Genomic DNA, 24,749 nt, shown 5'->3' with positions numbered 1-24,749 from the left:
AAAGAATGGGCGGGGTACATAGGATTGACCAATAGAAATAAGGCATATGAGGGTCTAAGGGAGTAGTGACCAATGAAAAGCTGGGAAGGGCATGATTGATGGGCGGTTTGACCAATGGGATGAGGGAGGAAGTGGAAAGGGGCGTGTCCGCGCAGCCATGGATGGGGACGGCGCGTACGAGCCGGGCTTCGTGGGGATTCGGTTCTGCCAGGAATGGTGAGGGAAAACAGCGGGAAAACAGCGGGAAAACAGCGGGAATGTGGGGCGGAAAACAGCGGGAATGCGCCCGGGATGCACCGGGAGAGGCGGGGGGGACAGGCGGGGTGCAGCGGGGAATGGCGGGAATCGTGAGGGGAAAACGAGGAATTGTGAGGGGGAAGATACAGGGAGTGGTGAGGGAAAAGATATTGGGAATTTTGAGGGGAAAGTATCAGGATTTTTGGGGGGAAAATTGGGAATTGTGAAGGGAAAAATTGGGAATTGTGAGGGGAAAAAAACCGGGAGTTGTGAGGGAAAAATACAGGGAATTTTGAGGGGAAAAGTTTCAGGGAATTGTGAGGGGAAAAATTGGGAATTTTGAGGGGAAAAATTGGGAATTGTGAGGGGAAAACGTCGGGAATTGTGAGGGGGAAAAATATCGGGAATTATGAGGGGAAAAGACGGGAATTGTGAGGGGAAAAATTGGGAATTGTGAGGGGAAAAATATTGGGAGTTGTGAGGGGAAAAGACGGGGAATTTTGAGGGGAAAAATTGGGAATTGTGAGGGGGAGAAATTGGAAATTGTGAGGGGGAAAAATATCGGGAATCATGAGGGGAAAAGACGGGAATTGTGAGGGAAAAATACAGGGAATTTTGAGGGGAAAATTGGGAATTTTGAAGGGAAAAATTGGGAATTTTGTGGTGGAAAATTGGGAATTTTGTGGTGGAAAATTAGGAATTTTGTGGTGGAAAATTGGGAATTTTGAGTGAAAAAAGGGAATTTTATGGTAAAAAAGGGGGAATTTTGTGGTGGGAAAAGGGGAATTTTTAGGTGAAGAATTGGGAGGTTTGAGAGGAAAAATTGGGAATTTTGTGGTGGTAAATTGGGAATTTTGAGGGGAAAAATTGGGAATTTTATGGTGGTAAATTGGGGCTTTTGAAGTGGAAAATTGGGAATTTTGAGGTGAAAAATAGGGAATTTTATGGTGGTAAATGGGGAATTTTGTGGTGGAAAAATGAGAATTTTGAGGTGGAGAATTGGGACTTTTATGGTAGAAAATTGGGAATGTTGAGATGAAAAATTGGTAGTTTTGAGTGGAAAATTGGGAATTTTGAGGTGGAAAACTGGGAATTTTGAGGGGAAAAATTGGGAATTTTGTGGTCGAAAATTTGGAATTTTGTGGTGGAAAATTGGGAATTTTATGGTGGAAACTTGGGAATTTGCCCCCGGAGCCTCCCAGTAATCCCAGTTTGCCCAGTAACAACATGCTGTACCCCAAGGAGGACAAGGAGAACCGGATCCTGCTCTACGCCGTGAGTGCCCAAACTGGGACCAGTTTGGGACTGGGACTGGGCCCTGAGCCCTCCCAGTCCATCCCAGTTCATCCCAGTTCATCCCAGTTCATTCCAGTTCATCCCAGTCCCTCCCAGTTTGTCCCAGTCCATCCCAGTCCATCCCAGTCACTCCCAGTTCATCCCAGTTCATCCCAGTTTGTTCCAGTTCATTCCAGTCCATCCCAGTCCATCCCAGTTCATCCCAGTTTGTCCCAGTCCATCCCAGTCACTCCCAGTTTGTCCCAGTTCATCCCAGTCACTCCCAGTTTGTCCCAGTTCATTCCAGTCCATCCCAGTTCATCCCAGTCCATCCCAGTCCATCCCAGTTTGTACCAGTTCATTCCAGTCACTCCCAGTTTGTCCCAGTCACTCCCAGTTTGTCCCAGTCCATCCCAGTTCATTCCAGTTTGTCCCAGTTCATTCCAGTCCATCCCAGTTTGTCCCAGTCCATCCCAGTTTGTCCCAGTTCATTCCAGTTCATCCCAGTCCATCCCAGTTCATCCCAGTTTGTCCCAGTTCATCCCAGTCACTCCCAGTTTGTCCCAGTCACTCCCAGTTTGTCCCAGTTCATCCCAGTCACTCCCAGTTTGTCCCAGTTCATTCCAGTCCATCCCAGTTCATCCCAGTCCATCCCAGTCCATCCCAGTTTGTACCAGTTCATTCCAGTCACTCCCAGTTTGTCCCAGTCACTCCCAGTTTGTCCCAGTCCATCCCAGTTCATTCCAGTTTGTCCCAGTTCATTCCAGTCCATCCCAGTTTGTCCCAGTCCATCCCAGTTTGTCCCAGTTCATTCCAGTTCATCCCAGTCCATCCCAGTTCATCCCAGTTTGTCCCAGTTCATCCCAGTCACTCCCAGTTTGTCCCAGTTTGTCCCAGTTCATTCCAGTCCATCCCAGTTTGTCCCAGTCCATCCCAGTTTGTCCCAGTTCATCCCAGTCACTCCCAGTTCATCCCAGTTCATCCCAGTTCATCCCAGTCCATCCCAGTTCATTCCAGTTCATCCCAGTTCATCCCAGTTCATCCCAGTCCATCCCAGTTCATCCCAGTCACTCCCAGTTTGTCCCAGTTCATCCCAGTCCATCCCAGTCACTCCCAGTTTGTCCCAGTCCATCCCAGTCCATTCCAGTTCATCCCAGTTCATCCCAGTCCCCTCCCAGTCCATCCCAGTCCATCCCAGTCGCTCCCAGTTTATCCCAGTCCATCCCAGTTTGTCCCAGTTCATCCCAGTCCATCCCAGTTCATCCCAGTCCATCCCAGTCACTCCCAGTTTGTCCCAGTCCCTCCCAGTCCGTCCCAGTCCCACCCAGTTTGTCCCAGTCCCTCCCAGTCCCCTCCCAGTTGATCCCAGTTTGTCCCAGTTGATCCCAGTCCCTCCCAGTCCATCCCAGTCAGTCCCAGTCCATCCCAATCCTCTCCCAGTCCCCTCCCAGTCCCTCCCAGTCTGTCCCAGTCCCTCTCCCAGTCCCTCCCAGTTGATCCCAGTTCATCCCAGTCCCTCCCAGCTCCCCCCCAGTCCCTCCCAGTCCCTCCCAGTTGATCCCAGTCCCTCCCAGTTTGTCCCAGTCCCCTCCCAGTCCATCCCAGTCCCCCCCAGTCCCTCCCAGTTGATCCCAGTTTGTCGCAGTCCATCCCAGTTCATCCCAGTCCCTCCCAGTCCATCCCAGTCCCTCCCAGTCCCTCCCAGTTGATCCCAGTCCATCCCAGTCCCCCCCAGTCCCTCCCAGTCCCTCTCCCAGTCCCTCCCAGTCGATCCCAGTTTGTCCCAGTGCCCTCCCAGTTGATCCCAGTCCCTCCCAGTCCCTCCCAGTTGATCCCAGTCCCTCCCAGTCCCTCCCAGTTGATCCCAGTTGATCCCAGTCTGTCCCAGTTGATCCCAGTCTGTCCCAGTTGATCCCAGTCTGTCCCAGTGCAGGAACTGTGATTACCAGCAAGAGGCCGACAACAGCTGCATCTACGTCAACAAGATCACACACGAAGTGGAGTGAGTGCTCAGACAGGCCAGAACACCCCAAAATATCCCAAAATATCCCCAAAAATTATCCCAAAATATCCCCAAAAATACCCCAAAAATATCCCCAAAATATCCCCAAAAATTATCCCAAAATATTCCTAAAAATTATCCCAAAATATCCCTAAAAATACCCCTAAAATGTTCCTAAAATATCCACAAAATACCCTCAAAATGTTCCCAAAATATCCTCAAAATGTTCCTAAAATATCGCCAAAGTATCCCTAAAATATCCACAAAATATCCTTAAAATATCCCCAAAATATTCAGTAAAATGTTCCCAAAATATCCTCAAAATATCCCTAAAATGTTCCTAAAATATCCCCAAAATATCCCCAAAAATATGTGCAAAATATCCCCAAAATATGCCCAAAATATCCCTAAAATATCCCCAAAATGTTACTAAAATATTCCCTAAAATGTTCCCAAAATATCCCTAAAATATCCCAAAATATTCCTAAAATATCCCAAAAATATCCCCAAAATATCCCAAAAAATATCCTTAAAATATCCCCAAAATATCCTTAAAATGTTCCCAAAATTATCCCAAAATATCCCTAAAAAATCCCAAAAATTATCCCAAAAATATCTCCAAAATATCCTTAAAATATCCCCAAAATATTCCCCTAAAATATCCCCAAAATATCCCTAAAATATTCCCTAAAATATCCCCAAAATTTCCTAAAAATCCACCCAGAATTCCCTAAAAATTCCCAAAAATCCACTCAGAATTCCCTAAAAATTCCCTAAAATTTTTTGGGAATTTTGGGGGAATTTTGGGGGGATTTTTTGGGAATTTTTGTGCGAATTTTGCGTGGATTTTTTGGGAATTGTTTGGGGAATTTTTAGGAATTTTTGGGGGAATTTTGGGTGGATTTTTTGGGAATTTTTGGGGGATATTTGGGTGGATTTTTGGGGAATTTTGGGTGGATTTTTAAGGAATTTTGGGGTGGATTTTTTTGGGAATTGTTTGGGAATTTTGGGTGGAATTTTTGGGAATTTTTGGAGGAATTTTGGGTGGACTTTTTGGATAATTTTTAGGGAATTCTGGGTGGATCTTTTGGGAATTGTTTGGGGAATTTTGGGAGGATTTTTTGGGGGGATTCTGGGTGGATTTTTGGGGAATTGTTTGGGAATTTTGGGTGGATTTTTTGGGAATTTTGGGGGGATTCTGGGTGAATTTTTGGGGAATTTTGGGGGAATTCTGGGTGGATTTTTGGGGAATTTTGGGTGATTTTTTTTGGCATTTTGGGGGAATTTTGGGTGGATTTTTTGGGAACTTTGGGTGGATTTTTTTGGAGTATTTTTTGGGAATTTTGGGTGGATTTTTTGGGAACTTTGGGTGGATTTTTTTGGGAATTTTGGGGGGATTTTTAGGAATTTTTGGGGGGAATTCTGGGTGGATTTATTGGGAATTTTGGGTGATTTTTTTGGAATTTTTTGGGAATTGTTTGGGGAATTTTTAGGAATTTTTGGGGGAATTTTTGGTGGATTTTTTTGTGGATTTTTCGGAATTTTTGGGGGAATTTTTAGGAATTTTTGAGGAAATTCTGGGTGGATTTTTTGGGAATTTTGGGGGATTTTTAGGAAACTTTGGGGGAATTCTGGGTGGATTTTTTTTGACTTTTGGGTGGATTTTTTGGGAATTGTTTGGGGAATTTTTGGGGGGAATTTTGGGTGAATTTTTGGGGAATTTTTGGTGGATTTTTTGGGAAATTATGGGGGAATTTTGGGTGGATTTTTGGGGGATTTTTGGGGAATTTTGGGTGGATTTTTTGGGGGAATTTTGGGGAGATTTTTTGGGAACTGGGGAATTTTGGGGGAATTTTGGGGGGGATTTTTTGGGAATTTTTGGGGGAATTTTGGGTGGAATTTGGGGAATTTTTGGGGGAATTCTGGGGGGAATTTTTTGGGAATTCTGGGTGGATTTTTTGGGGGAATTTGGGGTGGATTTTGGGGTAAATTTTGGGTGAATTTGGGGTGAATTTTGGGCGATTTTTTGGGAATTTTTGGGGGATTTTTTGGCAAACTTTTTGGGATTTTTTGGGGGAATTCTGGGTGAATTTTGGGGTAAATTTTGGATGATTTTGGGTGAATTTTGGATGAATTTTGGATGAATTTGGGGTGAATTTTGGTGCTTTTGGCAGCGAGCTGACCCAGATCATCGCTGACGTGTCCCAGGATCCGACCCTGCCCCGCACCGAGGATCACCCGTGCCAGAAGTGAGGCCTGGGGACACCTGGGGACATTTGGGGACATCTGGGGACAATTTGGGGACACCTGGGGACATTTGGGGACAATTTGGGGACACCTGGGGACATTTGGGGACAATTTGGGGACATTTGGGGACACCTGGGGGACACCTGCAGGACATTTGGGGACACCTGGGGGACACCTGGGGGACATTTGGGGACACCTTGGGGACAATTTGGGGACATCTTGGGGACACCTGCAGGACATTTGGGGACACCTGGGGGACATCAGAGACCCTTGGGGACATTTGGGGACACTTTGGAGACATTTGGGGACCAATTGGGGACCATTTGGGGACATCTTGGGGACACCTGGGGGACATCTTGGGGACACCCTGGGGACACTTTGGAGACATTTGGGGACATTTGAGACTCGCTGGGGACACCTGGGTGACACCAGGGGACACTTGGGGACCACTTGGGGACACCTCGGGGACATTTGGGGACAATTTGGGGACACGTGGGGGACAATTTGGGGACCAATTGGGGACATCTCGGGGACACCTGGGGGACATTTGGGGCCGTTTGGACACATTTGGGGACATTTGGGGACACCTTGGGGACACCTTGGGGACATTTGGGGACACCTGGGTGACATCAGAGACCCTTGGGGACACCTGGGGGACACCTGGGGACATTTGGGGACATGTTGGGGACACCTTGGGGACACCTTGGGGACATCTGGGGACATCTGGGGACACTTTGGGGACAATTTGGGGACATTTGGGGACATCTGGGGACATATGGGGGAGGTTTGGGGACACCCTGGGGACACTTTGGAGACATTTGGGGACATTTTGGGGACATTTGGGGACATCTTGGGGACACCTGCAGGACATTTGGGGACATTTGGGGCCGTTTGGACACATTTGGGGACATCTGGGGACATCTTGGAGACATCAGAGCCACTTTGGGGACATCAGAGACCCTTGGGGCCATCAGAGCCACCTTGGGGACATTTGGGGACACATTTGGACACATTTGGGGACCCTGGGGGACATTTGGGGACACCTTGGGGACACCTTGGGGACATTTGGGGCCACCCTGGGGACACTTTGGACACATTTGGGGACATTTGGACACATTTGGGGCCATTTGGGGACACCTTGGGGACATTTGGGGACATTTGGGGCCATTTGGGGACACATTTGGGGCCATTTGGGGACACCTTGGGGCCATTTGGGGCCACTTTGGACACATTTGGGGCCATTTGGGGCCACTTTGGACTCATTTGGGGACACATTTGGACACATTTGGGGACACATTTGGACACTTTGGACACATTTGGGGCCATTTGGGGCCATTTGGGGCCACATTTGGGGCCATTTGGGGACACCCTGGGGCCATTTGGGGACACCCTGGGGCCATTTCGGGCCACTTTGGACACATTTGGGGACATTTGGGGACACATTTGGGGACATTTGGACACATTTGGGGCCATTTGGGGCCATTTGGGGACACTTTGGACACATTTGGGGACACTTTGGGGCCACCTTGGGGCCACTTTGGGGCCATTTGGGGACACATTTGGACACATTTGGGGACACATTTGGGGCCATTTGGGGACACCTTGGGGACACTTTGGACACATTTGGGGACACATTTGGGGACACATTTGGGGCCATTTGGGGCCACTTTGGACACATTTGGGGCCACTTTGGACACATTTGGGGCCATTTGGGGCCACTTTGGACACATTTGGGGCCATTTGGGGACACCTTGGGACACCTTGGGGACATCAGAGCCACTTTGGAGACATCAGAGCCACGTTGGGGAAACCTGGGGGACACTTTGGAGACATTTGGGGCCATTTGGGGCCACTTGGACACATTTGGGGACACTTTGGGGCCATTTGGGGACACTTTGGACACATTTGGGGCCATTTGGGGACACCTTGGGGCCATTTGGACACATTTGGGGACACATTTGGGGCCATTTGGGCACATTTGGGGCCATTTGGGGCCACTTTGGGGACACTTTGGGGCCATTTGGGGACACATTTGGACACTTTGGACACATTTGGGGCCATTTGGGGCCATTTGGGGCCACTTTGGACACATTTGGGGACACATTTGGGGACACTTTGGACACATTTGGGGACACTTTGGACACATTTGGGGACACATTTGGGGACATTTGGGGACATTTGGGGTCACTTTGGACACATTTGGGGACACTTTGGGGACACATTTGGGGCTGTTTGGACACATTTGGGGACACCTTGGGGACACTTTGGACACATTTGGGGCCACCCTGGGGACACCTTGGGGCCATTTGGGGACACATTTGGGACCATTTGGGACCATTTGGGGACACTTTGGACACATTTGGGGACACTTTGGGGACACTTTGGGGACACTTTGGGGACACATTTGGACACACATTTGGGGCCATTTGGGGACACATTTGGAGACACTTTGGACACATTTGGGGACACCTTGGGGACACTTTGGGGACACATTTGGGGACATTTGGACACATTTGGGGCCATTTGGGCACATTTGGGGACACATTTGGGGACACATTTGGGGCCACTTTGGGGCCATTTGGGGACACATTTGGACACATTTGGGGACACATTTGGGGCCATTTGGGGACACCTTGGGGACACTTTGGACACATTTGGGGACACATTTGGGGACACATTTGGACACATTTGGGGACACCCTGGGAACACATTTGGGGCCATTTGGGGCCACTTTGGACACATTTGGGGCCATTTGGGGACACATTTGGGGCCATTTGGAGACACTTTGGACACATTTGGGGACATTTGGGGACACTTTGGGGCCACCTTGGGGCCATTTGGGGACACTTTGGACACATTTGGGGACACATTTGGGGCCATCTGGGGACACTTTGGGGACACCTTGGGGACATTTGGGGACATTTGGGGCCATTTGGACACATTTGGGGCCACTTTGGACACATTTGGGGCCATCTTGGGGACACATTTGGGGCCATTTGGAGACACTTTGGACACATTTGGGGACATTTGGGGACACTTTGGGGACATTTGGGGACACGAGGAGCTCAGGGCCACTCTGGCTGTCCCCGTGCAGGTGTGGGCACAAGGAGGCCGTGTTCTTCCAGTCCCACAGCGCCCGTGCTGAGGTGAGGGAAAACCCCAAAAAAAACCCCAAAAACAACCCCAAAATCCTCCCAAAATAACCCCAAAAACACCCCCAAAATCCTCCCAAAAAAACCCCAAAAACAACCCCAAAATCCTCCCAAAAAAACCCCAAAAACACCCCCAAAATCCTCCCAAAATAACCCCAAAAACACCCCCAAAATCCTCCCAAAATAACCCCAAAAACACCCCCAAAATCCTCCCCAAAAACCACCAAATCCTCCCCAAAAAACCCTAAAAAAAACCCCAAAATCTTCCCTAAAAAACCCCAAAATTTCTCTGGTCCTTGTGGGATTTTTGGGGTTTTTTGGGGAGGGGTCCCAGGGGATTTTGGGGTTTTTTGGGGGAGGTTTTGGGGTTTTTTGGGGAGAGGTCCCAGGGGATTTTGGGGTTTTTTGGGGGAGTTTTGGGGTTTTTTGGGGAGGGATCCCAAGGGATTTTGGGTTTTTTTGGGGGAATTTTGGGGTTTTTTGGGGGGAGGTCCCAAAGGATTTTGGGGTTTTTTGGGGGGAGGTCCCAGGGGATTTTGGGGTTTTTTTTGGGGGAGTTTTGGGGTTTTTGGGGGGAGGTCCCAGAGGATTTTGGGGTTTTTGGGGGAGGTTTTGGGGTTTTTTGGGGAGGGATCCCAGGGGATTTTGGGGTTTTTGGGGGGAGGTTTTGGGGTTTTTTTTGGGGAGGGGTCCCAGGGGATTTTGGGGTTTTTGGGGGCCGTTCCAGGGAGGATTTTGGGGAAGGGTTTTGGGGTTTTTGGTGGGGAGATTTTGGGGTTTTTTTGGGGGGAATTTTGAGCTTTTTTGGGGGGAATTTTGGGGTTTTGGGGGGGAATTTTGGGGTTTTTTGGGGTTGTTTTTAGGGAGGATTTGGGGTTTTTTGGGAGGAATTTTGGGGTTTTTTGGTGGGGAGTTTTGGGGTTTTTGGGGAGGGGTCCCAGGGGATTTTGGGGATTTTTTGGGGGGAATTTTGGGGTTTTTTGGGGAAATTTTGGGGTTTTTTGGGGTTGTTTTTAGGGAGGATCTGGGGGGATTTGAGGTTTTTTGGGGGATGTTTTGGGGTTTTTTAGGGAGGGGTCCCAGGGGATTTTGGGGTTTTTTGGGGAGAATCTGGGGGGATTTGGGGAGGGATCCCACGGGAGTTTTGGGGTTTTTGGGGGAGAATTTTGGGGTTTTTTGGGGTTGTTTTAGGGAGGATTTGGGGTTTTTTGGGGGAGGTTTTGGGGTTTTTTAGGGAAGGGTCCCAGGGAATTTTGGGGATTTTTGGGGAGGGGTCCCAGGGGATTTTGGGGTTTTTTTGGGGGAGGTTTTGGGGCTTTTTGGGGAGGGATCCCAGGGGATTTTGGGGCATTTTGGGAGAGAATCCTGGGGTTTTCTGGGGGGGAAATTTTGGGGTTTTTTGGGGGGAATTTTGGGATTTTTTGGGGAGAGGTCCCAGGGGATTTGGGGTTTTTTGGGAGGAGTTTTGGGGGTTTTTGGGGGAGGGTTTTGGGGTTTTTTGGGGGGAGATTTTGGGGATTTTGGGGAAGGGTTTTGGGGTTTTTTGGGAGGAATTTTGGGTTTTTTTGGGGGGAATTTTGGGGTTTTTTTGGGTTGTTTTTAGGGAGGATCTGGGGGGAGTTTTGGGGTTTTTTGGGGGAGGTTTTGGGGTTTTTTGGGGAGAGGTCCCAGGGGATTTTGGGGTTTTTAGGGGGAGGTTTTGGGATTTTTGGGGAGGGATCCCAGGGGATTTTGGGGGGAGATTTTGGGATTTTTGGGGAGAGGTCCCAGGGGATTTTGGGGATTTTTTGGGGGAATTTTGGGGTTTTTTGGGGGGAATTTTGGGGATTTTTGGGGGGGAATTTTGGGGTTTTTTTGGGGGGGAGGTCCCAAGGGTTTTTGGGGTTTTTTGGGGGAGGTTTTGGGGTTTTGGGGAAGGGATCCCAGGAGGTTTTTAGGGAAGAGTCCCAGGGGATTTTGGGGTTTTTGGGGGAGGTTTTGGGGTTTTTTTTGGGGAGGGGTCCCAGGGGATTTTGGGGTTTTTGGGGCCGTTCCAGGGAGGATTTTGGGGAAGGGTCTTGGGGTTTTTTGGTGGGGAGATTTTGGGGTTTTTTTGGGGGGAATTTTGAGCTTTTTTGGGGGGAATTTTGGGGTTTTGGGGGGGAATTTTGGGGTTTTTTGGGGTTGTTTTTAGGGAGGATTTGGGGTTTTTTGGGGGAGTTTTGGGGTTTTTGGTGGGGAGGTTTTGGGGTTTTTTGGGGAGAGGTCCCAGGGGATTTTGGGGTTTTTAGGGAAGGATTTTGGGGTTTTTTGGGGGGGAATTTTGGGGTTTTTTGGGGTTGTTTTTAGGGAGGATCTGAGGGGAGTTTTGGGGTTTTTTGGGGGGAGTTCTGGGGTTTTTGGTGGGGAGGTTTTGGGGTTTTTTGGGGAGGGATCCCAGGGGATTTTGGGGCTTTTGGGAGGGGTCCCAGAGGATTTTGGGGTTTTTGGGGAAGGGTCCCAGGGGATTTTGGGGTTTTTTGGGGAGAATTTTGGGGTTTTTGGTGGGGAGGTTTTGGGGTTTTTTGGGGAGGGGTCCCAGGGGATTTTGGGGGGTTTTTTTTGGGAGAGATTTTGGGGTTTTTTGGGAGGAATTTTGGGGTTTTTTGGGGTTGTTTTTAGGGAGGATCTGGGGGGAGTTTTGGGGTTTTTGGGGGGGAGATTTTGGGGATTTTTGGGGGGGAATTTTGGGGTTTTTTGGGGGGAGGTCCCAGGGGATTTGGGGGTTTTTAGGGGAGTTTTGGGGTTTTTTGGGGAGAGGTCCCAGGGGATTTTGGGGTTTTTAGGGAAGGATTTTGGGGTTTTTTGGGGGGGAATTTTGGGGTTTTTTGGGGGGAGGTTTGGGGTTTTTTGGGAGGAATTTTGGGGTTTTTTGGGGTTGTTTTTAGGGAGGATCTGGGGGGAGTTTTGGGGTTTTTTGGGGGAGGTTTTGGGGTTTTTTAGGGAGGGGTCCCAGGGGATTTTGGGGTTTTTTGGGGAGAATCTGGGGGGATTTGGGGAGGGATCCCAGGGGAGTTTTGGGGTTTTTTGGGGAGAATTTTGGGGTTTTTTGGGGTTGTTTTAGGGAGGATTTGGGGTTTTTTGGGGGAGGTTTTGGGGTTTTTTAGGGAAGGGTCCCAGGGAATTTTGGGAGGAGTCTTTGGGGGATTTTGGGATGGATTTGGGATGAATTTGGGGTTTTTTGGGGTGGATTTTGAAGGGGATTTTGGGGGGAAAGATCCCAGGAGCTTTTTTAGGGGAAATTTTCCAACGATTTCCCCAAAATGCCCCAAATTTCCCCCAAAATCCCCCAGGATGCCATGAGGTTGTACTACGTGTGCACGGCCCCGCACTGCGGGCACCGCTGGACGGAGTGACCCCAAAAGTGACCCCAAAAGGGACCCCAAAAATGGCTCCAGGACCCCAAAAATGACCCCAAGAGTGACCCCAACACTGAGCCTAAAAGGGACCCCAAAAATGGCTCCAGGACCCCAAAAGTGACCCCAAAAATGGCTCCAGGAGTGACCCCAAAAGTGACCCCAAAGGGACCCCAAAAATGGCTCCAGGACCCCAAAAATGACCCCAAAAGTGACCCCAAAAGTGACCCCAAAGGGACCCCAAAAATGGCTCCAGGACCCCAAATGTGACCCCAGAAATGGCTCCAGGACCCCAAAAATGACCCCAGAAATGGCTCCAGGAGTGACCCCAAAAGTGACCCCAAAGGGACCCCAAAAATGGCTCCAGGACCCCAAAACTGACCCCAACACTGACCCCAACACTGAGCCCAAAGGGACCCCAAAAATGGCTCCAGGACCCCAAAAATGACCCCAAAACTGAGCCCAAAAGGGACCCCAAAAGCGACCCCAAAGGGACCCCAAAAGTGACCCCAACACTGAGCCCAAAGGGACCCCAAAAATGGCTCCAGGACCCCAAAAATGACCCCAAAACTGAGCCCAAAAGGGACCCCAGGACCCCAAAACTGAGCCCAAAAATGGCTCCAGGACCCCAAGAGTGACCCCGACACTGACCCCAAAACTGAGCCCAAAAGGACCCCAAAAATGGCTCCAGGAGTGACCCCGAAAGTGACCCCAAAGGGACCCCAAAAATGGCTCCAGGACCCAAAATGTGACCCCAACCCTGACCCCAAAAATGACCCCAAAAATGGCTCCAGGAGTGACCCCAGGACCCCAAAAGTGACCACAGGAGTGACCCCAAAAGTGACCCCAAAACTGAGCCCAAAAGTGACCCCAAAACTGACCCCAAAGGGACCCCAAAAGCGACCCCAAAGGGACCCCAAAAGTGACCCCAACACTGAGCCAAATGGACCCCAAAAATGGCTCCAGGACCCCAAATGTGACCCCAAAAGCAACCCCAAAGGGACCCCAAAAGGACCCCAAAAGTGACCCCAAAAATGACCCAACACTGACCCCAAATGGACCCCAAAAAAGGCTCCAGGACCCCAAAAGTGAACCCAGGAGTGACCCCCAACACTGAGCCCAAAAATGACCCCAAGAGTGACCCCAACACTGACCCCAAAGGGACCCCAAAAATGGCTCCAGGACCCCAAAAATTACCCCAAAACTGAGCCCAAAGGGACCCCAAAAGTGACCCAGGAATGGCCCCAAAAGTGACCCCAAAGGGACCCCAGGACCCCAAAAATGACCCCAAGAGTGACCCCAACACTGAGCCCAAAGGGACCCCAAAAGGGACCCCAAAACTGAGCCCAAAGGGACCCCAAAAATGGCTCCAGGACCCCAAAAATGACCCCAAAAATAGCTCCAGGAGTGACCCCAAAAATGACCCCAAAAGTGACCCCAGCACCCCAAAAGTGACCCCAGCACCCCAAAAGTGACCCCAAAACCTCCCCAGGACCACAAAAATGACCCCAAAACCCAAAAAATGACCCCAAAAATGACCCCAGGACCCCAAAAGTGGCCCCAAAAATGACCCCAAAAATGACCCGAAAAATGACCCCAGGACCCCAAAAATGACCCCAAAAATGGCTCCAGGACCCCAAAAGTGACCCCAAAAGTGACCCCAGGACCCCAAAACCTCCCCAGGACCCCAAAAATGACCCCAAAACCTCCCCAGGACCCCAACACTGACCCCAAAAGTGACCCCAGGACCCCAAAAGTGGCCCCAAAAATGACCCCAAAAGTGACCCCAGAACCCCAAAAATGACCCCAAAACCTCCCCAGGACCCCAAAAGTGACCCCAAAAGTGACCCCAGGACCCTAAAACCTCCCCAGGACCCCAAAAATGACCCCAAAACCTCCCCAGGACCCCAAAAATGACCCCAAAAATGGCTCCAGGACCCCAAAAGTGACCCCAAAAGTGACCCCAGGACCCCAAATTCCCCCCAAAAATGACCCCAAAAGTGACCCCAAAAGTGACCCCAGGACCCCAAAACCTCCCCAGGACCCCAAAAGTGACCCCAGGACCCCAAAAGTGACCCCAAAAGTGACCCCAGCACCCCAAAACCTCCCCAGGACCCCAAAACCTCCCTGGGACGGAGCCCTGGGACCCCAAATTCCCCCCAAAAATGACCCCAAACCCCCCCAGACCCCAAATTCCACCCCAAGATCCCCAAATCCCAAAGGAAATCCCAAAGATGGCAGAAAAATCATCCCAAAAATGGACAAAAAACCCCAAAAAAAATAAAAATAAAATACCCCAAAAATGATTAAAAAACCCTAAAATTTTATGGGAAACCCCAAAATTTATTGGGATCCATTCCTGAAGGAAAAAACCCCAAAATGGCAGAAAAATCCCCCAAAATAAATGGAAAAAATAAATAAAAAAATGAATTTAAAATTGTTTGGATTTAGAGAAAAGCCTAAAAAATTTATGGGAAAATTCCAAAAAAATTCCTGGAATTTTTAGGGAAATTCCTTAAAAAATAATGGGAAAATTGAAGATTTATAAAGATCCCAAATTGAGAGAAAATGCCTCGAATTTTAATGGGAATTCTTCAGAATTTAAGGAAAATCGCCCAAAAAATTTAAGGAAAATCTAAAAAATTGAAATTTCCTGAAATTTGATGGAAAATCCTGAAAAAATTCGGGAAAAATAAAAAAAAAATTGAGGAAAATCTGAAAAAATTCAGGAAAAATCCCAGAATTTAAATGAAATTTTAAAAAATTAAAATTCCCAAAAATTTGATGGAAATTCCTAAAAAATTCGGGAAAAATCCCAAAAAATTCAGGAAAATGCCCAGATTTTAAATGAAATTTTTAAAAATTCAATTTTCCCAAATTTTGATGGAAAAATCCTCAAAAAATTCAGGAAAAATAAAAAAAAATTGAGGAAAATCCCCCAAAAATTCAGGAAAAATCCCAGATTTTAAATTAAAATTTTAAAATTAAATTTTCCCAAAATTTGATGGGAATTCCTCAAAAATTTCAGGAAAAATCCCCAAAAAATTCAGAAAAATCCCCAAAAAATCCAGGAAAAATCCCAGATTTTAAATGAAATTTTAAAAAATTAAATTTTCCCAAAATTTGATGGGAATTCCTAAAAAATTCGGGAAAAATCCCAAAAAATTCAGGAAAATGCCCAGATTTTAAATGAAAATTTTAAAATTCAATTTTCCCAAAATTTGATGGGAATTCCTCAAAAAATTCAGGAAAAATCAAAAAAAAATTGAGGAAAATCCCCAAAAAATTCAGGAAAAATCCCAGAATTTAAATTAAATTTTAAAAAATTAAAATTTCCCAAAATTTGATGGAAAATCCCCAAAAATTTCAGGAAAAATCCCCAAAAAATCAGGAAAAATCCCAGAATTTAAATGAAAATTTTAAAATTCAATTTTCCCAAAATTTGATGGGAATTCCTCAAAAAATTCAGGAAAAATCAAAAAAAAAATTGAGGAAAATCCCCAAAAAATTCAGGAAAAATCCCAGAATTTAAATTAAATTTTAAAAAATTAAAATTTCCCAAAATTTGATGGAAAATCCCCAAAAATTTCAGGAAAAATCCCCAAAAAATCAGGAAAAATCCCAGAATTTAAATGAAAATTTTAAAATTCAATTTTCCCAAAATTTGATGGGAATTCCTCAAAAATTTCAGGAAAAATCCCCAAAAAATTCAGAAAAATCCCCAAAAAATCCAGGAAAAATCCCAGATTTTAAATGAAATTTTAAAATTAAATTTTCCCAAAATCTGATGAAAAATCCTCAAAAAATTCAGGAAAATCCCCAAAAAATCAGGAAAAATCCCAGATTTTAAATTAAAATTTTTAAAATTCAATTTTCCCAAAATTTGATGGGAATTCCTCAAAAAATTCGGGAAAAATAAAAAAAATTGAGGAAAATCCCCAAAAATTCAGGAAAAATCCCAGATTTTAAATGAAATATTAAAATTAAATTTTCCCAAAATTTGATGGAAAATCCCAAAAAAATTCAGGAAAAATCCCAGATTTTAAATGAAATTTTAAAAAATTAAAATTCCCAAAAATTTGATGGAAATTCCTAAAAAATTCGGGGAAAAATCCCAAAAAATTCAGGAAAATGCCCAGATTTTAAATGAAATTTTTAAAAATTCAATTTTCCCAAATTTTGATGGAAAAATCCTCAAAAAAAATGGGAAAAATTTAAAAAAAATTCAGAAAAATCCCAAAAAAATTCAGGAAAAATCTCAGATTTTAAATGAAATTTTAAAATTCAATTTTCCCAAAATTTGATGGAAAATCCCCAAAAATTTCAAGAAAATCCCTCAAAAAATAAGAAAAATTTTTTAAAATTCAGGAAAAATCCAAAAAATTTAAAATTTCCCAAAATTTGATGGGAAAACCAAAAAATTTCAGGAAAATCCCTTAAAAAATTAAGAAAAAATTTTAAAAAATTCAGGAAAAATCCCCAAAAAATTCAAATTTCACCAAAATTTGATGGAAAATCCCTGAAAATTTTCAGGAAAAACCCCAAAAATTTCATTAAAAATCCCCCAAAATTCCCTTTTTTTACCCAAATTTTCCCTTTTCGCCCCAAAATCCAAACTCCAACACCAAAATTTTTTGGGAATTTTTATTCCAATCCACCCAAATTTCCCGGGAACGCGAAGGGAAAGGGGAGGGGATTAAATAAGACAAAAAAGGAGGGAAAAAAAAGAGGAAAAATCCCAAATTTTTTGGGACTTTTTGGGGGAAAATTTGGGAATTTTCCCCTCATCCCAAAGGAGAAAAAAAATGGGGAAAAAATTCGGGATTTGGGATAAAAACGGTGCCATTTATACAAATATAGTGTTTAAAAAATGGGAATTTTGGGGGAATTTTGGGAATTTTTGGGATTTTGGGAATGAAGGGGGAGGGGATTCGAACCCTGAGCCGCTCCAGGAAATAATTTAGGGAATTTTAGGGAATTTTTAGGGAATTTTAGGAATTTTTAAGGTTTTTTACAGAATTTTTAAGGATTTTTTAAGGGAATTTTAAAGGAAAATTTTGGGGATTTTTAGGGAATTTTTTAGGGAATTTTAAGGAATTTTTTAGGGATTTTTTTACAATTTTCTAGTGAATTTTAAGGGAATTTTTAAGGAATTTTTGGGAAGTTTTTGAGGATTTTTAAGGGAATTTTAGGATTTTTTTAAGGGGATTTTAAAGGAATTTTTAGGGACTTGTAAAAGAAAATTTTTAGGAATTTTTGGGAATTTTTTAGGAATTTTTCGGAAATTTTTTAGGAAATTTTAGGAATTTTAATGCGAATTTTTAGGGAAGTTTTTAGGAATTTTAATGCGAATTTTTAGGAAATTTTTAGGAATTTTTTGGAAATTTTTTAGGAAATTTTGGGAATTTTTTGAGGATTTTTAAGGGAAATTTTAGGATTTTTTAAGAGAATTTTGGGAATTTTAAAGGAATTTTAGGGACTTGTAAAAGAAAATTTTTTACGAATTTTTGGGAATTTTTTAGGAAATTTTAGGAATTTTAATGCGAATTTTTAGGAAATTTTTAGGAATTTTTTGGGAATTTTTTGAGGATTTTTAAGGGAATTTTTAGGATTTTTTAAGAGAATTTTGGGAATTTTAAAGGAATTTTTAGGGACTTGTAAAAGAAATTTTTTTAGGAATTTTAATGCGAATTTTTTGGAAATTTTTTAGGAATTTTTTGGAAATTTTTTAGGAAATTTAATGCGAATTTTTAGGAAATTTTTAGGAATTTTTTGGAAATTTTTTAGGAAATTTTAGGAATTTTAATGCGAATTTTTGGAAATTTTTTAGGAATTTTAATGCGAATTTTTAGGGAAGTTTTAAGGAACTTTTTAGGAATTTTTACAGAATTTTTAGGGAATTTTTAGCAAATTTTAAGGAATTTTAGCCAATTTTTAATGGAATTTTTAGGGATTTTTTGGAAATTGTAAGAAATTCCTAGAAAATTTTAGGGAAATTTTTAGGGAAATTTTCGGAAATTTTTTAGGAATTTTTTGGGAATTTTTAGGAATTTTTAGGGAAATTTTGGGGAATTTTTTTGGGAATTTTTAGGGATTTTTTTGGAAATTGTAAGGAATTTTTTGGGATTTTTTTATTGTAAGAAATTCCTAGAAAATTTTTTGGAATTTTTTGAAACTTTAGGGAAGTTTTTAGGAATTTTAGGGGAATTTTTTAGGAATTTTTTAGGAATTTTTAGGAAATTTTGGGGAATTTTTTTGGAAATTTTAGGGAATTTTTAGGGGAATTTTAGGGAATTTTTAGGAAATTTTTTAGGGAATTTTTAGGAAATTTTTTGTGGAATTTCAGGAAATTTTTAGGGAATTTTTAGGAAATTTTTTAGGAATTTTTTGGGATCAAAGTGCCTGGATTGCCGCGCCTGGAAGCTCCTTAATTATTATTAATTATTCCTCATTATTAATTAATTAATTATTAATTATTATTCATGAATTAAAGATTGGAGCCCTCCCCTAACGAGGGGGGAGGGGCTCTTATTGCCCTGGGGGGGCCCCTCCCCCCCTTTTCCCAAGGAATTCTGGGAATTCCATGGAAAATTCTGGAATTCCATGGAAAATTCTGGAAGTTCTGAAATTCCGTAGAAAATTCTGGAATTTTTGGGATTCCCGTGGAAAGTTCTGGATCCTGTGGAAGCACCTGGAAAGTTCTGGAATTCCATGGAAAATTCTGGAATTCCATGGAAAATTCTGGAATTTCGGGAATTCCATAGAAAGTTCTGGATCCCCGTGGAAGCACCTGGAAAATTCTGGAATTTCTGGAATTCCATGGAAAATTCTGGAATTTCTGGATCTCAGTGGAAGAACCTGGGAACATCTGGAAAGTTCTGGAATTCCATGGAAAATTCTGGAATTCCATAGAAAATTTTGGATCCTTCTGGAAAGTTCTGGAATCCCAATGGAAGCACCTGGAAATGTCTGGAATTTCATGGAAAATTCTGGAATTTCTGGAATTCCATGGAAAGTTTGGGATCTCTGCAAAGTTCTGGATCCCCCCCCTTGAAATTTGTGGAATTCCATGGAAAGTTCTGGAAAGTTCTGGAATTCCATAGAAAATTCTGGAATTCTTTGAATCCCATGGAAAGTTCTGGAATTCCCTGAAAAGTTCGGGATCTCCGTGGAAAGTTCTGGAATTTTTGGAATTCCGTGGAAAGTTCTGGAAAGTTCTGGAATCCCATGGAAAGTTCTGGAATTTCTGGAATTCCGTGAAAAGTTCTGGAATTTTTGGATGCCATGGAAGGTTCTGGAACCCTGTGGAAGAAGCGCCTGGAAACGTCTTGGAAAGTTCTGGAATTCCATGGAAAGTTTTGGATCCTTCTGGAATGTTCTGGAATTCCATGGAAAGTTTTGGATCCTTCTGGAAGCTTCTGGAGCCACAGGAAGAGTCTTGGTCCCTCATGGAAGCTTCTGGAATGTTCTGGATCTTCAGGAATGGTCTTGGTTCCCCCTTGAAGGTTCTGGGTCCTTCTGGAAGCTTCTGGAATTCCATGGAAGGTTCTGGAACCTTCTAGAACCACCAGGAAGGTTCTGGATCTTCAGGAATGGTCTTGGTCCCCCTTGGAATGTTCTGGAAGCTCCTGGGAAGGTTCTGGATCTTCAGGAATGGTCTTGGTCTCCTATGGAATGTTCTGGATCCATTGGAGGAGTCTGGAACGTTCTGGAACGTTCTGAGATCCACCTGGAAGGTTCTGGAACCTTCAGGAACGGCCTTGGATCCTTCTGGAATTCCATGGAACGTTCTTGGAACATTCTGGAACCACCAGGAAGGTTCTGGAGCCTCCTGGAAAGTTCTGGAACATTCTGGATCTTCAGGAATGGTCTTGGTCCCCCCTGGAATGTTCTGAGATCCACCAGGAAGGTTCTGGATCCTTCTGGAACATTCTGGAACCACCAGGAAGGTTCTGGATCCTTCTGGAATGTTCTGGATCTTCAGGAATGGTCTTGGTTCCCCCTTGAAGGTTCTGGAACTCCATGGAAGGTTCCGGATCCTTCAGGAACGGCCTTGGATCCTTCTGGAAGCATCTGCAATGTTCTGGAGCCACAGGAAGAGTCTTGGTCTCCTATGGAATGTTCTGGGTCCTTCTGGAAGCTTCTGGATCTCCATGGAATGTTCTGGAACATTCTGGAACCACCAGGAAGGTTCTGGAACCTTCTGGATCTTTAGGAATGGTCTTGGTTCCCCCTTGAAGGTTCTGGGTCCTTCTGGAAGGTTCAGGAACAGCCTTGGATCCTTCTGGAATTCCATGGAATGTTCTGGAACCTTCTGGAACCACCAGGAAGGTTCTGGAACCTTCTGGATCTTTAGGAATGGTCTTGGTTCCCCCTGGAAGGTTCTGGAATCCACCAGGAATGGTCTTGGTCTCCTATGGAAGGTTCTGGAAGCTTCTGGAATTCCATGGAAAGTTCTGGACCCTTCTGGAATGTTCTGGATCCTCAGGAAGGGTCTTGGTCCAGTATGGAAGGTTCTGGATCCTTCTGGAAAGTTCTGGAACGCCATGGAAGGTTCTGGATTCACAGGAACGGTTTTGGATCCTTCTGGAACATTCTGGAACGTTCTGGAGCCACAGGAAGAGTCTCGGTCCCTCATGGAAGCTTCTGGAATTTCATGGAAGGTCCTGGATGCTTCTGGAAGCTTCTGGAAGCTCCTGGAATGTTCAGGATCTCCATCCAGGAAGAGCCTTGGTCCTCTTTGGAAGGTGGTCCCTTATGGAAGGTTCTGGATCCCTCAGGAAGGTTCTGGAATTCCATGGAAGCTTCTGGGTCCTCTTTGGAAGGTTCTGGAAATCCACGGAAGGTTCTGGATCTCCAGGAAGACTCTGGGTCCTCTTTGGAAGGTTCTGGAATCCATGGAAGGTTCTGGGTCCCATCATGAAGGTTCTGGAATTCCATGGAAGGTTCTGGAATTCCATGGAAGGTTCTGGATCCCTCAGGAAGGTTCTGGGTCCCATCATGAAGGTTCTGGAATTCCATGGAAGGTTCTGGGTCCTCTTTGGAAGGTTCTTGGTCCCTTATGGAAGGTTCTGGATCCACAGGAAGGACCTTGGGTCCCTCTGGAAGGTTCTGGATCCCTCAGGAAGGTTCTGGAATTCCATGGAAGGTTCTGGGTCCTCTTTGGAAGGTTCTGGAAATCCACGGAAGGTTCTGGATCTCCAGGAAGACTCTGGGTCCTCTTTGGAAGGTTCTGGAATCCATGGAAGGTTCTGGGTCCCATCATGAAGGTTCTGGGTCCCATCATGAAGGTTCTGGAATTCCATGGAAGGTTCTGGAATTCCATGGAAGGTTCTGGAATTCCATGGAAGGTTCTGGATCCACAGGAAGGATCTTGGGTCCCTCTGGAAGGTTCTGGATCCACAGGAAGGTTCTTGGTCCCTTATGGAAGGTTCTGGAATTCCATGGAAGGTTCTGGAATTCCATGGAAGGTTCTGGATCCCTCAGGAGCTCCTGATCCCATCAGGAAGGACTTGGACCCTTCTGGGAGCTTCTGGATCTCCATGGAAGCTTCTGGATCTCCAGGAGAGGCCTCAGATCCCATTTCTCCATCCCAGGAGGAAAATTCTGGATCCCAGGAACTCCCAGTCACTCCCAGTTCATCCCAGTCACTCCCAGTCCATCCCAGTTGCTCCCAGTCCGTCCCAGTTCAGGGTTCCTGGTACCCAGAAGCTCCTGAGAAGATCCTGAGGGATCCATGGGGATTTCCATGGGGATTTCCATGGGGATTTCTCCATCCCAGTTGCTCCCAGTTGCTCCCAGTTGCTCCCAGTTGCTCCCAGTTTGCTCCCAGTCCATCCCAGTCCATCCCAGTTCAGGGTTCCTGGTGCCCAGAAGCTCCTGGAGATGCCGATCCCAAAGGATCCATCCCAATTCCATGGGGATTTCTCCATCCCAGTCACTCCCAGTTTGCTCCCAGTCACTCCCAGTTTGCTCCCAGTTGCTCCCAGTCCATCCCAGTTGCTCCCAGTCCATCCCAGTTGCTCCCAGTTGCTCCCAGTTCAGGGTTCCTGGTGCCCAGAAGCTCCTGAGGAGATCCTGAGCTGCCGATCCCAAGGGATCCATCCCAATTCCATGGGGATTTCTCCATCCCAGTCCCTCCCAGTCCATCCCAGTTGCTCCCAGTTTGCTCCCAGTCCATCCCAGTCCATCCCAGTTGCTCCCAGTTCAGGGTTCCTGGTGCCCAGAAGCTCCTGAGAAGATCCTGGAGAAGATCCAGAGCTGCCAATCCCAAGGGATCCATGGGGATTTCTCCATCCCAGTCACTCCCAGTTTGCTCCCAGTTGCTCCCAGTCCATCCCAGTTGCTCCCAGTCCATCCCAGTCGCTCCCAGTCCATCCCAGTTCAGGGTTCCTGGTGCCCAGAAGCTCCTGAGAAGCTCCTGGAGATGCCGATCCCTTGGGATCCATCCCAATTCCATGGGGATTTCTCCATCCCAGTCCCTCCCAGTCCATCCCAGTTGCTCCCAGTTTGCTCCCAGTCCATCCCAGTCCATCCCAGTTGCTCCCAGTTCAGGGTTCCTGGTGCCCAGAAGCTCCTGAGGAGATCCTGAGCTGCCGATCCCAAGGGATCCATCCCAATTCCATGGGGATTTCTCCATCCCAGTCCCTCCCAGTCCATCCCAGTTGCTCCCAGTTTGCTCCCAGTCCATCCCAGTCCATCCCAGTTGCTCCCAGTTCAGGGTTCCTGGTGCCCAGAAGCTCCTGAGAAGATCCTGGAGAAGATCCAGAGCTGCCAATCCCAAGGGATCCATGGGGATTTCTCCATCCCAGTCACTCCCAGTTGCTCCCAGTCCATCCCAGTTGCTCCCAGTCCATCCCAGTTGCTCCCAGTCCATCCCAGTTCAGGGTTCCTGGTGCCCAGAAGCTCCTGAGAAGATCCTGGCCATGCGTCGCAGCTGCCGCGCGGCCGAGTTCGATTCCTGCTGCAGCCTCCGGTTGTTCTGCCTCAGGTTGGCCACCTCGGCCTGCAGGAAAACCTTGTCCTGCTTCTCCTGGGGGAAAAAACCCAGATTTTGGGCAAATCCCAAATTTTGGGCACTTTTTAGCAAAAAAAATTGGGAATTTCGGGCAAAAAACGGCGAATTTTTAAGGCAAAATGTGAATTTTTAGCGATTTTTTTGGGGTTTTTTACAGTGGAAAATTGGGGATTTTTGAAATTTGTTTTTTCTGTTTCAGGGGGAATTGGAGGGTTTGGGGAAAATCTCAAATTTTGGGTGGTTTTTAATTAAAAAATGGGGATTTTTGGGGAAAAAATGGGATTTTTTGGGGAAAAAATGGGATTTTTTAATAAAAAAATGGGATTTTTTGGGGAAAAAATGGGGATTTTTTGGGGAAAAAATGGGGATTTTTTTAAATAAAAAAATGGGATTTTTTGGGGAAAAAATGGGGATTTTTTGGGGAAAAAATGGGGATTTTTTTAATAAAAAAATGGGATTTTTTGGGAAAAAATGGGGATTTTTGGGGAAAAATGGGGATTTTTTTAATAAAAAAATGGGATTTTTTGGGAAAAAATTGGGATTTTTGGGGAAAAAATGGGGATTTTTTTAATAAAAAAATGGGATTTTTTGGGGAAAAAATGGGGATTTTTGGGGAAAAAATGGGGATTTTTTTTAATAAAAAAATGGGATTTTTTGGGCAAAAAATGGGGATTTTTTGGGCAAAAAATGGGGATTTTTGGGGAAAAAATGGAATTTTTTAAAGGGAAACTGAGGAAAATTTTTTGTGGATTTTTTGTGGTTTTTTTAAATAAAGAAATTTTGGATTTTGGGATTTATAGGGGAAAATGGGGATTTGAAGGGAAAACTGGTTTAGAGGGAAAAATGAGAATTTTTTTAGGGAAAAATGGTGATTTTTGATAGGAAATTTGATATTTGATAGGAAATAATTCTGATTTCTTAGGGAATAATGGGAATTGTCAGGGAATAATGGGGATTTTTAGGGAAAAAAAGGATTTTTGGAGGGAATCATTTCATTTTGGATTTCAATGGAATTTTTGGGGGAAAAAAAGGGAATTTTGGAGGGAAAAAAAGGGAATTTTGGGCTCCATTTCAATGGAATTTTTTGGGGAAAAAAGGGAATTTTGGAGGGGAAAAAAAAGGAAATTTTGGGCTCCAGTTCAATGGAATTTTGGGGAAAAAAATGAATTTTTGGCTCAATTTCAATGGAATTTTTGAGGGGAAAAAAGGGAATTTTTGGGCACCATTTCAATGGAATTTTTGAGGGAAAAAAGGGAATTTTGGCTCCATTTCAATGGAATTTTTTGGGGAAAAAAGGGAATTTTGGAGGGAAAAAAAGGGAATTTTGGGCTCAATTTCAATGGAATTTTGGGGGTGAAAAAAGGGAATTTTGGGCTCCATTTCAATGGAATTTTGGGCTCCATTTCAATGGAATTTTTGAGGGAAAAAAGGGAATTTTGGGCTCC

The 24,749-nt window shown here is 45.1% G+C and overlaps 4 protein-coding genes across 9 annotated transcripts in view; 2 read left to right on the top strand and 2 right to left on the bottom strand.

Annotated features, from left to right (window-relative positions):
- Positions 1-118: 118 nt before the first annotated feature.
- On the top strand, positions 119-14,727 carry LOC139586483 (DNA-directed RNA polymerase II subunit RPB9). Of its 2 annotated transcripts, none has more exons than XR_011677814.1 (7): positions 119-216; positions 1,458-1,512; positions 3,441-3,514; positions 5,689-5,763; positions 8,856-8,907; positions 12,225-13,263; positions 13,389-14,727. XR_011677814.1 is itself a non-coding variant. In XM_071419915.1 (7 exons), exons 1-6 carry the CDS (start codon positions 158-160, stop codon positions 12,285-12,287), a joined length of 378 nt encoding a protein of 125 aa, XP_071276016.1. In that variant the 5' UTR covers positions 119-157; the 3' UTR covers positions 12,288-12,306; positions 13,448-14,727. The 2 variants fall into 2 exon arrangements, 1 of the variants encoding a protein (XP_071276016.1); XM_071419915.1 differs by having other exon boundaries at positions 12,225-12,306; positions 13,448-14,727.
- On the bottom strand, positions 12,370-14,537 carry LOC139586480 (shematrin-like protein 2). Of its 5 annotated transcripts, none has more exons than XM_071419909.1 (3): positions 14,175-14,537; positions 13,393-14,144; positions 12,370-12,688 (listed from the first exon to the last, which is right to left on the bottom strand). In XM_071419909.1, exons 1-3 carry the CDS (start codon positions 14,535-14,537, stop codon positions 12,370-12,372), a joined length of 1,434 nt encoding a protein of 477 aa, XP_071276010.1. The 5 variants fall into 5 exon arrangements, with proteins under 5 accessions (XP_071276010.1, XP_071276009.1, XP_071276011.1 ...); XM_071419908.1 differs by having other exon boundaries at positions 12,370-12,857; positions 13,436-14,144; XM_071419910.1 differs by having other exon boundaries at positions 12,370-12,857; positions 13,592-14,144.
- Positions 14,728-17,569: 2,842 nt separating the features above from the next.
- The window catches only part of LOC139586481 (signal-induced proliferation-associated 1-like protein 3), a 34,355-nt gene continuing 27,175 nt past the window's right edge, over positions 17,570-24,749 (bottom strand). Inside the window, exons 12-14 of the mRNA XM_071419913.1 lie at positions 20,881-23,319; positions 20,190-20,347; positions 17,570-20,016 (exon numbers count right to left, since the gene is read on the bottom strand). Coding sequence (XP_071276014.1) covers positions 23,170-23,319 — 150 coding nt within the window. The 3' untranslated portion in view covers positions 17,570-20,016; positions 20,190-20,347; positions 20,881-23,169. The remainder of the gene's footprint in view (positions 20,017-20,189; positions 20,348-20,880; positions 23,320-24,749) is intronic.
- On the top strand, positions 18,871-22,919 carry LOC139586479 (uncharacterized). The gene is made up of 11 exons (XM_071419907.1): positions 18,871-19,054; positions 19,143-19,373; positions 19,424-19,491; positions 19,579-20,023; positions 20,358-20,547; positions 20,721-21,172; positions 21,233-21,272; positions 21,335-21,516; positions 21,598-21,973; positions 22,109-22,128; positions 22,256-22,919. The coding sequence occupies exons 1-11, from the start codon at positions 18,871-18,873 to the stop codon at positions 22,366-22,368; spliced, it is 2,301 nt and encodes a 766-aa protein (XP_071276008.1). The 3' UTR covers positions 22,369-22,919.

The sequence above is a fragment of the Agelaius tricolor genome, unplaced genomic scaffold, assembly GCF_023055355.1.
Source record: "Agelaius tricolor isolate 1412-34295 unplaced genomic scaffold, bAgeTri1.0.p SCAF_119, whole genome shotgun sequence".
Classification (NCBI taxonomy): Eukaryota; Metazoa; Chordata; class Aves; order Passeriformes; family Icteridae; genus Agelaius; species Agelaius tricolor.
The sequence above is the reverse complement of the archived record's forward strand: the minus strand, read 5'-3'. Positions and strand labels throughout refer to the sequence as shown.

Excerpts from the sequence above, each read along its gene's own strand:
- LOC139586483 (XM_071419915.1), top strand. The coding sequence starts at position 158 with ATGGATGGGGACGGCGCGTACGAGCCGGGCTTCGTGGGGATTCGGTTC. Across the intron at positions 217-1,457 it reads ATTCGGTTCTGCCAGGAATG|TAACAACATGCTGTACCCCA; the intron begins GTGAGGGAAAAC and ends CAGTTTGCCCAG. Across the intron at positions 8,908-12,224 it reads CCCACAGCGCCCGTGCTGAG|GATGCCATGAGGTTGTACTA; the intron begins GTGAGGGAAAAC and ends AAAATCCCCCAG.
- LOC139586480 (XM_071419908.1), bottom strand. The coding sequence starts at position 14,537 with ATGATTTTTCTGCCATCTTTGGGATTTCCTTTGGGATTTGGGGATCTT. Across the intron at positions 14,145-14,174 it reads GGTCCTGGGGAGGTTTTGGG|GGTCCTGGGGTCACTTTTGG; the intron begins GTCATTTTTGGG and ends GGGAGGTTTTAG. Across the intron at positions 12,858-13,435 it reads GGGGTCCCTTTGGGGTCAGT|TTTTGGGGTCATTTTTGGGG; the intron begins GTTGGGGTCACT and ends TTTTGGGCTCAG.
- LOC139586479 (XM_071419907.1), top strand. The coding sequence starts at position 18,871 with ATGGAAAATTCTGGAATTCCATGGAAAATTCTGGAAGTTCTGAAATTC. Across the intron at positions 19,055-19,142 it reads TTTCGGGAATTCCATAGAAA|AACCTGGGAACATCTGGAAA; the intron begins GTTCTGGATCCC and ends TCTCAGTGGAAG. Across the intron at positions 19,492-19,578 it reads TTTTTGGAATTCCGTGGAAA|GTTCTGGAACCCTGTGGAAG; the intron begins GTTCTGGAAAGT and ends ATGCCATGGAAG.